This window comes from Lethenteron reissneri, chromosome 41, assembly GCF_015708825.2.
Source record: "Lethenteron reissneri isolate LAM-NWPU_2019-01 chromosome 41, ASM1570882v1, whole genome shotgun sequence".
In the NCBI taxonomy this organism is placed as follows: domain Eukaryota; kingdom Metazoa; phylum Chordata; class Hyperoartia; order Petromyzontiformes; family Petromyzontidae; genus Lethenteron; species Lethenteron reissneri.
The window spans coordinates 11690506-11705318 of record NC_083819.1 but is presented as its reverse complement, the minus strand read 5'-3'; the positions used below and the strand labels follow the sequence as shown (position 1 = coordinate 11705318).

Sequence of the window (14813 nt, the reverse complement as noted above, 5' to 3'; positions counted from 1 at the left end):
TCACACTGCATGACAAGATCACGCGAGACCACGCTTCGCTATTAATGATTTATTACCCGGTAACTAATGTTCAATCAGTGAGTCGACGAGGCTGGCCTATTCCACTAAACCGGCACCTATTCCCTATTTATCGACTATTATCCTACTTCACCTCCCCACTCAGTTTGGCGCCCGCGGAGGTTCGCTGCTCCCTGCGCTAACAGCGTACCTCGATGCGTCTCACGGACGTCCGGGTCGCTGGCTGGAGCTGCTGCTGGTCTGCTGGCCTGGAGAGAAGGGGGCTATTTCCCCTCTGCGCCCCTCTATTTATCCTCCCTACCTCAAAGGGGATGCTGCGCTAAACAATGGGCTCGCGATCCTCTGGCACGCGCACGGCGGTTCTGGGCGCTGTTGATATGCTAATCAGTGTGCTGCGTGCAAGGCGTAAATCCTAATTAATCCCTTACCCTCCCTAACAATGGGGCCTGCGCGCTCAAGCGCAATTATCCCAACCCTCCATGACTATGCGCAACAGCCCCTGTGATCCCGCTATTCATGCTGTCCCGTGCCTCCCCTGCTTGCCCCGTCGACTCGTGGGGGTGTGTGTGGGGGGAAATGCGCCTCAACCGCGGTGGCCGAATGCCCCACGCCGCGACCACACCATATTAAGGCCGGCCGCAGCGCCGCGGTGCCACGTAGCACGGGGGAGGTCATCCAATTCCCTGATCGCCGGAAACCGTGAGAATTAATCCCGATAAGGGTCTCTCGGATAAAAACCGGTCAGCCAGGCGACCTCCCCTCGGAGCTCTATGGGGGGGGGGGGGGGAAATGAGTGCGGGTGTGTTCATGTGAGGTGAGGTGAGGGGGACGCGGGGTCGGCTCCGTTGCTTGGTGGTGGCGAGGTCGGGGATTTGGTGCCTGCCGAACGGCTTCGCGGCGGCGGCATCACAGGTACGTCGTGGACGCTTTTTGTGCTTGCACGATGATTGCTTTGTTGGAAATGGGCAACACAATTTGGAGAAGTGTGCTCTGGAAATCACCTTGTGTCATTTTCTTACTACGAGTATAAAATGTGTATATATATATGAAACAGCCATAATAGTTTTTTCGGTTAGATCAATTTAAATGTGTCGTTAAACCCATCAACACCTGACACAGCCAATTATTAAGGTTTGTCACGTAAACAGAACATGCCAATCCCGCTACCACCCGACACAGCCAATTAGTAAGGTTTGTTACGTAAAGAGAACATGCCAATTCGTTACTAATACAGCACACAGGTGTGTTGTGACAAATTCTACTAATTGACTGTGTCGGGTAGTGGCGGGTTTAACGACACATTTCTATTTACGCGATCTAACCCAAGAAACCTATATTATGGATGATATTGGTCGCAAAAGCCTTCGTGTTAAAGTATATAAAATAGCTCCGTCAATGGACTTCTGAATAAAGCCACCTTATACTTTGCCAGTCAATGTTGAAGGGTTCTATGATCGATGACATCCCGCATGACTCGTCAACACGGTGTAATGGTTGGGAATGAGGTTAAATACTGTGCCACCATACGGGTAATACGCATCAGAAAACATTGACGCAATGCAGTTCAAAGAAGAAAAAAAATACCAAGCAATTTGTTTTCTAATATTTAATATACTTATTACCAGTCCACACTACTTTATTTTCAACATAGAGTAAAATAGTGTTTACACACGACCTATCAGTTTTAACTTACAATATAAGGGTTACAAGTCTAAAACATCTCTGCAAGATGTGACATTGCTGTGCACATACACTACTTCAAAAATAGTTCACCGCTGTAAGCTGGTCACAATAACTGTGCATTATTGAATTAAACTTATGCAATGAACGTTCCAATCACATCAATACCGACACTACACCAATTGACCTGCACGTATACATACACATGTGCATTGATACATTACCACCGTGAAACTGAACTCAAAGCAACAAAGTCACGCCAGTATAAGGAACTCAGCTGAGAACTTAGCACCAACTACAGCCGCACGAATTGTTCCATATTAATGAACTTCTGCCTATATTACTACAGTAACTTTAGGTAATAATAATATTCATTTATTATTGTTAATTTGCTTTCCGAATAACAATTTTGCTAATTGTCATTGACTGTCACTCAAATGGAAAACAATCATGAATGATGAACCGAACAGTATTTTCTATTTAAAAGATGCTTGTGACATTTTGTCCGTGTGTGTACATTTTTTGTTCATAATAGATTTATATTAAAGGTATAACCGTACTAGCTGTTAACTTTATTTAAAAAAATATTTTAAACAAAATATCGAGCTTATCAAGTCAAGTTCATTTGCGTAACCAGGTGAGAGCTCATGAGACCAGGGTGAGTCTCACAGCAGTGACCCGTGTCACCAACATTAAAAACGCAAAATAATTTAAAGTACAACAACGAAGCAAATATAAATCATTGCAAAAACAATTGTCGATTTTTTTTGTCGAAAATAATGCGCGAACATAAATTAATGTCAAATCATTAAATAACTGCGGCGTCAGCTCAAGCAGATTAGTTTTAGACTGATCAAATTACAATCGAGATTAAGTTACAGAAACAATAGACATATGATGACTATTGCACTGATCGAAACAATATCACGCAGGCCATACCCAGCAGCATTACCCTTCCAAAACAATTTAAAATCGACTGCTTGATCAAAGGCATCTCTCTATTAATGCTGTCGATTTTAACCCGAGTTATGTGCAACCCGATACACCCATATGTAACAAAATGGCTTAATCTCCCCACCAGCCATATCCTCATGTGGGTCTCATCCTGAGACCGTCATCATCGCATGCTGTGTTCTCTTCTGATCGTGCCAAGTACTGGTAGTTTTAATTAGGACAACTGTGGAGTGTTAGATTTGTGTTTGCAATGAAATCCCCAGAGGTGGTATTTTAAACATTCATACTTTCATCCTCCCCAGGTGATCAGATTTTTTTTATCATTTGCCATTGACTATTTCATTGCATATGCATTGATAGGCACTGTGCCATACCAGTAAATCATTGACGAAAAGAGAAAAGGCTTCTGTCAACAATACAGGTGTTAAGAAGTTCAAACACCTAACAGACACCACACATACTTTTGCTAATACAAATACGGTATGCTCTGACAATGTGTGGCCAATCAATTTCAAGGACAGTGTTTTCATTATGAAAACAATTATTTGCATGTTTTACCACAAGCATGCGTGGTTAAAGCAGACTTGATACCCTTTTAATAGGTGTCTGATTGGTGTTTCCACATATTAACACCTCCTGTATTTTTGCCAGAAAGCTTAAAGCCTTTTTTTTCTTGTTTCATCATCTTGATACTGCCAAAAAGTATCCCATAGATTTAAAAGAATTGATGTGACAATATAGTTTTTCATTGTTTTATAACCATTTTCTCAAAAGCACTCAATTTTGTTTTATTATTTAACCAGTATTACCGTCTGTCTGTATTATGCCATTTCCTGGCTGCGACTCTTCACCAATCACTTAATAGATGGCATGAACACAAATTGCCAATTTGTCTTGAATTATCATGAAGCATAGCCTTGATCTTAAATAATATCACATTTGTATTGCAGTATTTCAATTAATTCCACTACACAGAAATGGTACCACAATATCGTACGTGCAGAAAAAAACCTACTGCATTAAATCCATGTAAACACAAACATTTTCACGAATTGGCCCTGTACTGACAATGAAGGCCTCAAAGACGATTCAACAGAAGAGTGAAAAAAACACGAAAACCCTGGTAACTTAAAACTAAAAATCCTATACCAGACACACTGAAAGTATTAAACAACCTGAAACATACAGTTTATTTCTGTATTTACAGTACAGTATACATGTGTAGTGACGTATATTAAGTCACTACGGCGCTTAGCGCCAGCTATTGAGAATAGAGAGGAACTACGTGTGTTCGAGCCTCTCACTGGTTCCGGTAACGGGCAGAGAGAGGGCACGCCAGGACATGATACTCTGGGTGAACCCGAGAGGGCACGTGACCAGGATAGGGTAACGAGGGGGGCCCGAGGGGGGCGAGTGGGACACATGACATGCAGCCTAGAACCTTCTGGTAGGATCCAGAAGGGGGTATGGCCGTGGGCGGAGCCAGGCCACGCTCAGGCGCATATAAGGGAGGTCCCGAGAGCCGATCAGGGCTGTTGTCTGGAATCAACCCGCCATGCTACGTCGCTTCGGTCTTCGATCGTTACGCTCGGCTCGTGGGTCAGGCAGTACGTTACTGACTAACCCGGTTATGTAGTTACCTCGTTGTAGTGTAGAGTGTAGTTACCCCGTTGTGGTCTTAGTTACACGTGGTACTCACCACGTTTATGCAGTTACCCTGTCAGGGTGTAGCAATATTTGCTTCAATGTGCGTGGTCTTCGATGGTGGTAACCATTTTGGTGTTTGATCATTTCATCAGACAGGTTTTATCTGTGACGCATGGTGTGTGTATAAGTATAACAATATTTAGGAGGTATAACTACAGAATGATAAGACACTAACTCCATAATCGTGAACACGTTCTACCTTATAACTATGAAAACCATGCTAAGGTGTTGGGCAATGGCTCTTCTATCGTGTAGACAGAATTGTGTGGCAGTGAGAATTGTGACTTGTTAGTTGGTGATAACGTTTGCAGTTTGGTGCCTAAAAATACTGTACAATTAATAAAATCTGTTGGAATATAGCTTTCGAAGTAGAGAAATGATAATGAAACGTGTAAAATACAAATGAATCCAAGACACGAATGTGTGCAAGAAACTTTAACACTGAAACTATGAATGTAAATTTTCAATTAACTTTCTATTACAAACGGGAGCTACGGTATTTCTATTGTGAATGCATTACACGAACATTTTATTGTAGATTGAAAGTTTGATTGGTACGGTATCTTCAAGTAAATTCACAATCCATAGGCTATCCAGGACAATGTTTCCCAGCAGTACGTGTATAACCAAGGCAATTCGTTGGGGGGTGTTTAGTTTTTGGGCCACAAGAGCTTTTGTGGATGACACTCACACTCACCGATAGTGTCGCGCTCCTCGGCCACATTCATTTCGCAGGCATTCCCTGGTGATAGTTTGGTAAACTGAAACAAATGCATTGCCTGCTTATTGATTTTATATTGGCCACAATCTAGCAAAGCAGTACATCTTCATTTATAACTTTATTGCGCATTCATATTCAGGTAGATGTTGATAATTTCCATCTTTAAACGCCTGCTGCTTGATATCTGAAAGGTAAAGGGTACGGCCTTGAAATTGCTCGCTCACGCCACTGCTGGTGGAAGGGCCTCCTCTAGAGCGAACTCCAGAGGGTGTCTGTTCTTCTCTTGCACGCTGACCGCATGTGTTATCAAAATATCAGAATCATATTTATTTATACTGGAGGAATCCAATGCGCTATAAAGCTCTTTTTCACATATCTCCAGTCGGGGCGGGTAAGAACGTTACAGCAACAAACAGGACAAAAACATGAAAGGAGTGCAAAGTACAAAAAGATAAACAAATCACCAAAACACAAACAAATCAACCTAAACCATCCCCATCCTACCAGACAAAGCCCACGGACGTATTAACTTATTGTTGAAAAGCGACCTGGCAACAAATGATAGCTCAACAAAGTAGCTGATCATTTGGACATTTATAGCAGAAAAATAATCCAAATAATGGGCGTACCCACGCTTTATTCCAACACACACGTGACCTTCCGATCGACTCGCGGTGGCGAGATTTTAACTACCTCGCCTGGTATACAATAGGTCGTGAGTTCAATCCCGATCCTGACGCCTCCTGTATGTTTGCAGCTTACATGTTATTCCTGTGGTCGAGCAGATTTTTCTCCAGGTCCTCCGCTATAAATTTGCACACAATAAGCCACTTCATTGAGCTATCATTTGTGGCCAGGTCGCTTCTGAAAAAGAGCTACGTAGCTCAGTGGGCCTTACGTGGTAAAATGAAATAATAGTTTGCAGTTTAGACTCACTGATGTACCCATTTACCCTGCTGGGTGCAGAGGCAGTGGGGGAATGTTAGAAAATTGCACCCTTTTTGCAGTGCCACGCCGGGAGATGTAATTCAACCAAGCGACCTGTGGATGGAAAATCCATTGTGCTAACGATTGCACTCCGACATTTCCCATGTTTAATATGTAAAATGATGTAAACACGATTTTGTTCCTTACCTCTTCTGTGGTACCATAAAAATTGAGGACCCCCTCTACCAGGTCACGCACGCTGTCTCACCTCAAATTTGGCTCCTGTTACAAAAATCCCCTTGTGGTTCAGTTCAGGGTTTTAACACTTTTTCACGAAGCGCATACATTCAATTTCATATTCTTGGCTCGCATGCATACTTTGTCTTGGTGACTTAATTTTATACCGTGAAAATACTTCTAAGAAGCATTTAAACACACGTTTAGGCTTATACTCGTTTACCTTTGTTATTATTACCTTGTTACAACCCTGTCTACGCATTATGGCATCCCTTGTAAAGTGACTACACATGTGCTCTTGTCTGGCATAAATATATAATTTTTCGGTAAAGCTGGCTGTCTGTAATTGTATAATAGGACTCACTGTACATATCCTGAGAACATTTATGTTTGACTGTTCCACTGAACAAGCAGCCCTCAGTAAAAAAAGAAAATCTGGCATTTCACTACCCAGCATACCCCGAGGTTGGAATTCGTGCACCTCGCGTTACTGAGGCTGCATATTGAATTGTTGGTAAATGCACGGTTAAATACTCAACTTTAATTTCTTGCTTGATTAATCATCAGGTTGTAAAGGGCTGTTTAAAAACCCTCAGTATTCTGACAATAAAAGCAACCAGTCTAACACGGATCCTTTCACGACCAATACCCATAAAAGTTTTTTTTTGGGTTAGATCGCTTAAATATGAATGTGTCGTTAAACCCGCCACCAGCACAGCCAATTAGTAAGGTTTGTCACATAAACAAAAGATGCCAATTAGTTACTAGTTCAGCACACCGGCTGTCGCTTGACAAGGCTGGTTGTGACTATCGACAAAACGTCACGGTACTCGAATTGTAAATGTTGTGGGTTAACTCTCCAACACACAACCGGTGTGCTTAACTAGTAACTAATTGGGATGTTTTGTTTATGTGACAAACCTTCCTAATTGGCTGTGTCGGGTGGTGGCGAGTTTAATAACACATTTATATTTATGCGATCTAACCCAAAATACCTCTTATGAATAGCAGCCAACTCATTTAAAATCAAAAGACACAAGCAGACAAATTGTCCCATTCACATGTCTTTCTTTACACATAAACAGAAAAGTCATTCTTAAACTGCCCATCGGCGAGACGGCCTTCTGAAAGTGCACAATTTCAGTAACATTGATTCAGCACAACAAACTCTGGAGTGGTTTCGACGTGCAGTGTCTCGTTAGCAGTCAGGCTTTGGTTGGATCAATGTTGGGGAATTTCCATATTTTAAAGACGAGTATCCTCTCTTTAAGATGGGATCAGATGGCGGTGCTTGTACAGGCTTGTGGTGTTTGGATTTGTGCTTGTTTACATTTTCAGCGTATACTATATACATGTGCATATGTGTCCCAGACTCTGCGTGTGTGTGCAGAGTATTGGTCAAATTTACCAGTTTAAAATTAATCCGTCTCCGATTTTAAAGAAATGCGATCTCATATTTGGTGACTACAAAATAACATAATCTGATTAATAGATTGTTTGTGCTTCCTTTCATAAAATGAAAATGGATTAGGTTGCTTTGAGCCTTGAAATAATGGCACAATTGTGTACTTATGTGGAACACTTGTGTTTGGTCATGAAACATCTCAGATTTAGAAATACAGGAGAGAGACATGAAGAAAGACACATAAACTAAAACTAAACACATTTTTTATTTGATCAGATAAGGCCGACTGAGCTATATAGCTCTTTTTCAGAAGTGACCTGGCCACAAATGATAGCTCAATGAAGTAGCTTATCACGTGGAAATGTCTTGCAGCCAAATACTTTAAGCGCATGTTTCTAAATGTGGAGGAAAAAACTGGAGGACCCGGAGAAAAATCCACGCCACCACAGGGAGAACATGCAAACTCCAAATATACAGGCGTCAGGGTCGAGATCGAACCTACGAACTCCTGTATACCAGGTGAGGGAGATAACACCTCACAGCCACCGTGGCAGAAGTTAGGAAGAAACCGAGAGAGACATATGCAAATACAGAAAAGCAAACCACAGTGGCACAGAAATACTGTACAAGCAGCGACAGAGTGAGATACTAGAAATGGAGCCATTCGCAAAAAAGAGGGAGAAACACAATGAGACAGAGTTACGCAACAAGGCAGATATAGAGAAAACATCAGCGAAAGTGAAAAACATGGAAAAACATAAACAGATAGTCACAAATATCCCACGAATAGGCTCAATTGACTGTTGTGGAAAGTGCTGTTTTCAAGCACCTATGAAGGCCAACGTATAAAAGATACACACACACACAAATACATCAATACACAGACACTCTCAGGCAAACACAGAGAAAGATATAATTTCCATACAGTTACAAGATACTCAAACATGGAGACATCTAGAAACAAGTGACATGTGGAGTCTTACTTGGTGCACTGGCTCCATATGAATGGATTAAATACAAATAAAAAAGAAATTGAGTAATGCGCATTCGGTATTTAGAAGAGTGAAACTCCACTCATTTGCGACCATCACTTGCTCGACTCCTTTTGCTTTTCTCCATTCGTTCAAATAAAAAAAACTGCAAAGACCGCGACTAGCACTGCTTGATTCTACTGTTTAATTCACAATGTCACTGACGTCAGACAGAACTGGTCATGACGGGGACAGACAGAGCCTATTATCCGTGGGGTCTGCAGATGTCTGTGTAGAGTCAGGGGGAGAGGGCACAGTGGGGAGCGGCAATGTCGCGTTTGCGCCGTGCGCTACGAACCTGGCGATCCGAGTTTGATTCCCGCACACGGCCAACACCGGTGAAGAATATCTGAACCGGTCCTGGACCTCCACTAGGTCGACTTGGCCTCAAATTCGAACCCAGTGCGATTTGTAAACATCGCCACTGGGCAGACAAAGGTGGTCGGGCGTGGCGTTGGCCACCCACCCCCTGGTGTGCCGTGTCGGCCTTCATAGGTGCTCGCTAACATCACATGCCCGAAAAGTCTGTTAAGGCTACATGGGGGATCTTTGTCTTTCGAGAGGGCACAGTCCTGGTGGGAGGCTGTGATGCATGCACGTTGCTACCAACAAACACGGCAGATCAGAGCACCACACGTTTATCTCGATCGCAGAGATCTGCGACCGAGATAGAAGAAGGTGCTACACTCATCATGCTGTCTGCAATTTCCCACAGGCAGCAGCTTGAGTATGCAGATGAAATGTGAGCACTGTCAGAAGCTCTGCTCTATACCTAAAACATTAATATAGATGATAATGATGACGATGAAGATGATTATGAATGTGAATATAGTTTTTGTCTGCTACTGTTGTCACCAGTCACTGTTGATGCTGCAAGATACGGTGCACAACATGGCACTGCACCTTGACCCTGCACTCCACCAATGCATTGCACGACTGCACTGCACCTCTACATGACACTGCATCACTGCACTCCACCACTATACTGCACCACTACACCGCTACACTACACCAATCACTACACCAAACTCCTGCTATAATGTGCAAATACACTGCACCACTACTACACAACACCACACTACTACACAACACTACGCCACTTTCACCATTCTACGTTATCCATTATATATAATTTTTAGGCGATAAGAAGGTGTACACCAGCCTGTGTGTATGTTGCGGCAAATGTTACATTGGTCGAAAAGGTCGTAAAATTAGTATACGAATTAAAGAACATCAAATATTTTGACTTTAAACTTTCATGACTGCAGGAATTCATATTCTATGGTTCTTTTGGTAAAGTCATGTAGATAGAAAAATAATAAAAATAAAATAACAAAAATGAAAATAAAGTGAATAAAAAAAATATCACGACGTTTCGATCGCAACACAAGTGGTCGTCATCAGGAACAGGGAGGTTAGCCTCTGAGGGAAAGCTGTTTTTAAAGGTTTAGAGATGGGCGGAGCAGCTAATGTTAATGTGGGAGAGGGCCCCGACACCAGCAGTAGGTCTACATCAATCAAAGCATTGCACCTCGCTCCACACACTCACACTGCTGACGGTGGAGATGGACAAAAAAACACAAATCAAGTCAAAGTGGTTGATGACATCTTTCCAATGATTGCTGAGTTTAAAACCGTCGTCTCGGTTGAATTTGTGTCTGGGTCTGTATATATGGATGGCTTCGTGAACGAATATTTGTTGATAGCCAGTCGTCTTGCAAAGTACCATCATCTTAGAGAAATAAATTTCGTGTGAGCCAGCTGCATTAAAGTAATGATCAGCCACGGACAGAAGTATTGGTCCTGCCATGTTTCAGATCTGCCTTATGTTCACGAACATGGTCTGAGACATGTCGTTTGATTCCCAATATAACTGCTGCCGCAGATACAGCTGAGTTTGTCGACGCCGGGATATTGCATGTCAGGAATCTTGTCCTTCACAGATGGGATCAGGTCACGGATTTTATGCACTGTGTTAAATCGGACCTGGATTTGTGTTTATACAAGATTTTGGAAATATTTTTGGTTATCCCTGCTATGTAAGGTAAGGTGATCATTTTGATTGGATCATCAGATGGCTCCTTCCTCACGGTTGGGGTGATGGCTTTGCGGATTGTGTAGTCAGAATATCCATTCGCCATGAGAGCCCGGTGTACATGTTTGAGTTCACTGGTCAGGTGTTCATGGTCGGAGATACATTGAGCTCTATGGTGTAGCATTTTGATGAGGGAATTCTTCTGGGATGGATGGTGGTGGGAATCAGGTTTTAGTTAGGTGTCAGTAAGGGTTACTTTCCTGTAGACAGTTGCTCATTGAGCCATCTGGTCTCTATTTGATTCAGACATCTAAGAAGGGTAGCATGCCATCCTTTCTACTTCAATGGTGAATTTGATTGCTGGGTGTATGGAATTGATGTGGTTAAGGAATTGTACCAGAGCCGGTCGGCCATGTGGCCAGATGACAAATGTGTCATCCACGTACCTCTTCCACAAGGACGGGCGTAGAGTGGATGCCTGGATGGCGTTCATCTTAAATTTTTCCATGAAAATATTGGCCACAACCGGAGATAAGGGAGAACCCATTCTTTTTATTTTATTGTTATTATTTTTTTTCTATATACGTGACTTTACCGAAAGAACCATAGAATATCGAACATTAAATATTCACAGACGCAGATGTCTGCGGTTGAACACGCATGTCAGGAAGGGCACACAATTTATGCTGGTAAGATTAGAGTTCCGTGTAAAATGTATTATTATTGGCAAACAATAATTAGGGAAATAAAATTGAAAAAAGGAAAAACAACGTGAACAGGGTGACTTGCTATAGACCAAACGCTGCCCTGAAACGAATTAAGAACAAATTATCATTATGATGCTGAATTAAGTAATCCTATGAAGATAATGCTTAAATAGATTCATAACATCAATTAACTCTGCCTTTTTAAGTTAAAATAAAACATCATAATTACAATAATGTAAAAAACTAATAATCTCTTAAATTCAACGTACCTGCATATTCCAATCACAAAAAAAACAATCACCAGAAAGACAGATAAATTACACCTTACGATATAACCCTAGGGGATTTTGTAAACAATGAAGCTGTAATGTAACTAATATCAATCATGACTAATACAATACACTTCAACATAACCGATTGATATTTTCACCAACGATGAATCAGCTTCACCTTGTTACACTATTTAACCCTGTCACTTACAACCGGTCAATCTGCATTCAATTCTTTTGATCAAATCCGGTTCTCCTGCGTTGCTGATCTGATGGTGGCATAGCACCTACTCCAGGAGCCAGATCAGGAAGTGCATTCACTTCGATATGATCTCTTGCTATCGCCTGATGACGCTGGTTTGTACTCGCCGTTGAAATGTCACACGAAAATGTTTTAAATGTTGCTTGCTTTTCAACGTAACCGGTTGCTGAAGAACAAAACCAACGGGCACATATGTCCAACTTGACTCACGGTGGACATTACACCTCCACAATCTAACCCGGACGTTACACCTACACGATATAACCCAGACGTTATACCTCCACAATCTAACTCAGACGTTACACAATCTAACCAAGACATCACACCTACACAATCTAACCCAGACATCACACCTACACGATCTAACCCAGACATCACACCTACACGATCTAACCCAGAATAAACTATGAATCGGGAGAATCATGGTGTGCAAGGATAACTACGTACAATAGCTGCTGGTGTGCTTGCATTAACCCAGATTACAAATATAATCAATTCCTCAATGTATTTTTTTAAATATATTTTAGAATCATAAAAATGAATCAGTGCTGCAAGTTATCATAATATGGTGACCCACTGAATGTGGAGTACTAACACAGATTTACCATCACCTGCCTTTGGGCATGGGACTGCAGTAAGGTGTATCTCCAATGTCCTCGCGTTCGACTCAGAGCGCAGACTCCTGGGCGGGCGACGTGGGGGTGAGAGACACGACGTGGTTGTGCCGAATCAACGGCGATGCCTCACTGCCCGAGCGCCCGTTTATCGGCGTTTCCATCTTGATTTCGGCCAGTTCCTCCACGGCCGGCACGGCTGCCTCCTCTCGCTCCGTGTTGGTGTAATGCAGAATCCCAGCGCCGATGGCGTCGCCTTCAACATTGAGCACGGTGCAGGTGCGGTCCCTGGCAATGGAAATGCAAGTGCAAGCTCATCATCATCATTATTATTAATCGTCGTTATTTTTTCAGGAGGGTCCTGCACAGGTTCACAGTGGGGAGGGCAATGGTTGCGACTGTGTATTCCTGAGTGGGTAACTTGCCGGCGATTGTCAATAATTGCGATGTTTAAGCAATGCCGGTTACGTTGTATGTTTTATTAGCTGTGGCAGAAAACCAATTCAGAACAAGGGGAGAACACACAAAGTCCACACAGAAAGACGCCTGGCCCACTTCTGAAATCAGGTCTACCTTGGTGTAACTCAATCCCAGAAGAACCATCGACCATAAGCCGTAGTAAGTTAATACAAGTATATGCAAATATGGCAACCTACCCTCCTCCATTCTCTATACCTATCCCTCCCATCACAATTTATGTTTATCAAATATTTCACCTGGATGGAACATCTCATTTGCAAGGGCATCTCAGCTGTGTTTCAAATCCAAAACATTCAATCACGATCAAAAGCATCCAGCTCACTGAGCCACCCTGTAACTCATGAAGTATTACATGAGGGTGTAATTGCTTATTAGGTACTCATTACAATCTGATCACAATAATCCGAGCGAGTATCAGGTCTGATCTGACTTTTATCTGATACTTGCTCGGGTTAGGTCATACCCAAACTATGCACCCCGAGTATAAACTATAAAAACTAATTTTAAACTGTAAACAATTGATTTATTTGACCAGTTAAGGCTCACTGAGCTATATAGCTCTTTTTCAGAAACAAACTGGCCACAAATGATAGCTCAACGAAGTGGCTTATCATGTGGAAATTTATACCAGCCAAATACTCTAAACGTACATTTGTAATGTAGCTCTCAGAGATGCCGTCTTGTCTTCTGTATATTTATTAACAACTAGCTTTACTACCCGGCTTTGCCCGGGACTTGGATCCTTGTCTTGGATTAATACACGGCCTACGCGGAGGGTTGGGGGGGGGGTGCGTGACGTCAGCAGGCACACTGCATAACGCTGTCGCATGCAGGTGACATCACATATGTGACGTCACCGCTCACTTGCCGTGCAATATATTACATGTGTAGGGGTGTTACAAAGGGGCTATATATACATAGGATCCAACGGGAAACAAACACAGTGGGCGGGGCTCCATAAGCACACGGGGGAGGTGCTCGCAACGACGTCCGCACCGGGCAGCCTGGGGGGCTGGCCCGGAGTTGTGATCCCCCGGGGGGGCCCCACCCCTCAGCGGGGGGTTGGGGTATAAAGAGGGGTGAGCCAGAGGGCTCAGGGCACAATGTTACAGCTAAAGGAGCGAAGACCCAAGATCGTCTAGTTAGGCCCTGGACTCCCCTGGGACGCCGCCCTTGTCAGGGCCGCGCAGGACCGAGCCAGCGGCGTGGTCCCGAGAACCAGAGCGAGTGCTCTGGGACTCCGGGTACCGTAGCCCGACTTACCAGTGTCGGGCCAGACAGCCTCCCCTAGCTCTTAAATGGAGGACTAGGAGGTAGGACGGAGCTAGCTAGGAGTATATTCCCAGCTAGACGGGTGAGGGGGCCGCTACCCCCTCTAGTATTGTATGCCCGCGGTTTGTAACCACTAACGCGGAATAAATACGTGTGCCTCAACCTCGAGTGTCCAAGCCTCTTCAACGGTACTACATCTGGTGACAGAAGTGAACAACCACGAACATGGATACGCGCCGAACAGCTCGAGCCGGGGTACCGGAGGCGGAGGACACCGCTGGAATTGTGGAGCCCGAGACGGCTGCAGGTGGCATCGAGCAGCCGGAGCCGGACGCAGCCTTACCGGGGCGTCGGGATGAAGGGGAGCCGGCGTCCGACGGACTGAGGCTGGCTCACGCGAGGCTGGCGGAGCTGCTGTACGCTGCTGCCGCCACGCTCGAACACATCACCCGGCTGGGCGCTGCGGGACCACCACGGGCCGACGATGGCGGACG

The 14813-nt window shown here is 43.6% G+C and overlaps 1 protein-coding gene across 1 annotated transcript in view; it reads right to left on the bottom strand.

The window, feature by feature from the left end:
- Window positions 1-1609: 1609 nt before the first annotated feature.
- Window positions 1610-14813, bottom strand: part of LOC133352727 (neutral amino acid transporter A-like) — a 56307-nt gene continuing 43103 nt past the window's right edge. The window contains exon 8 of the mRNA XM_061568556.1: window positions 1610-12855. Coding sequence (XP_061424540.1) covers window positions 12621-12855 — 235 coding nt within the window. The 3' untranslated portion in view covers window positions 1610-12620. The remainder of the gene's footprint in view (window positions 12856-14813) is intronic.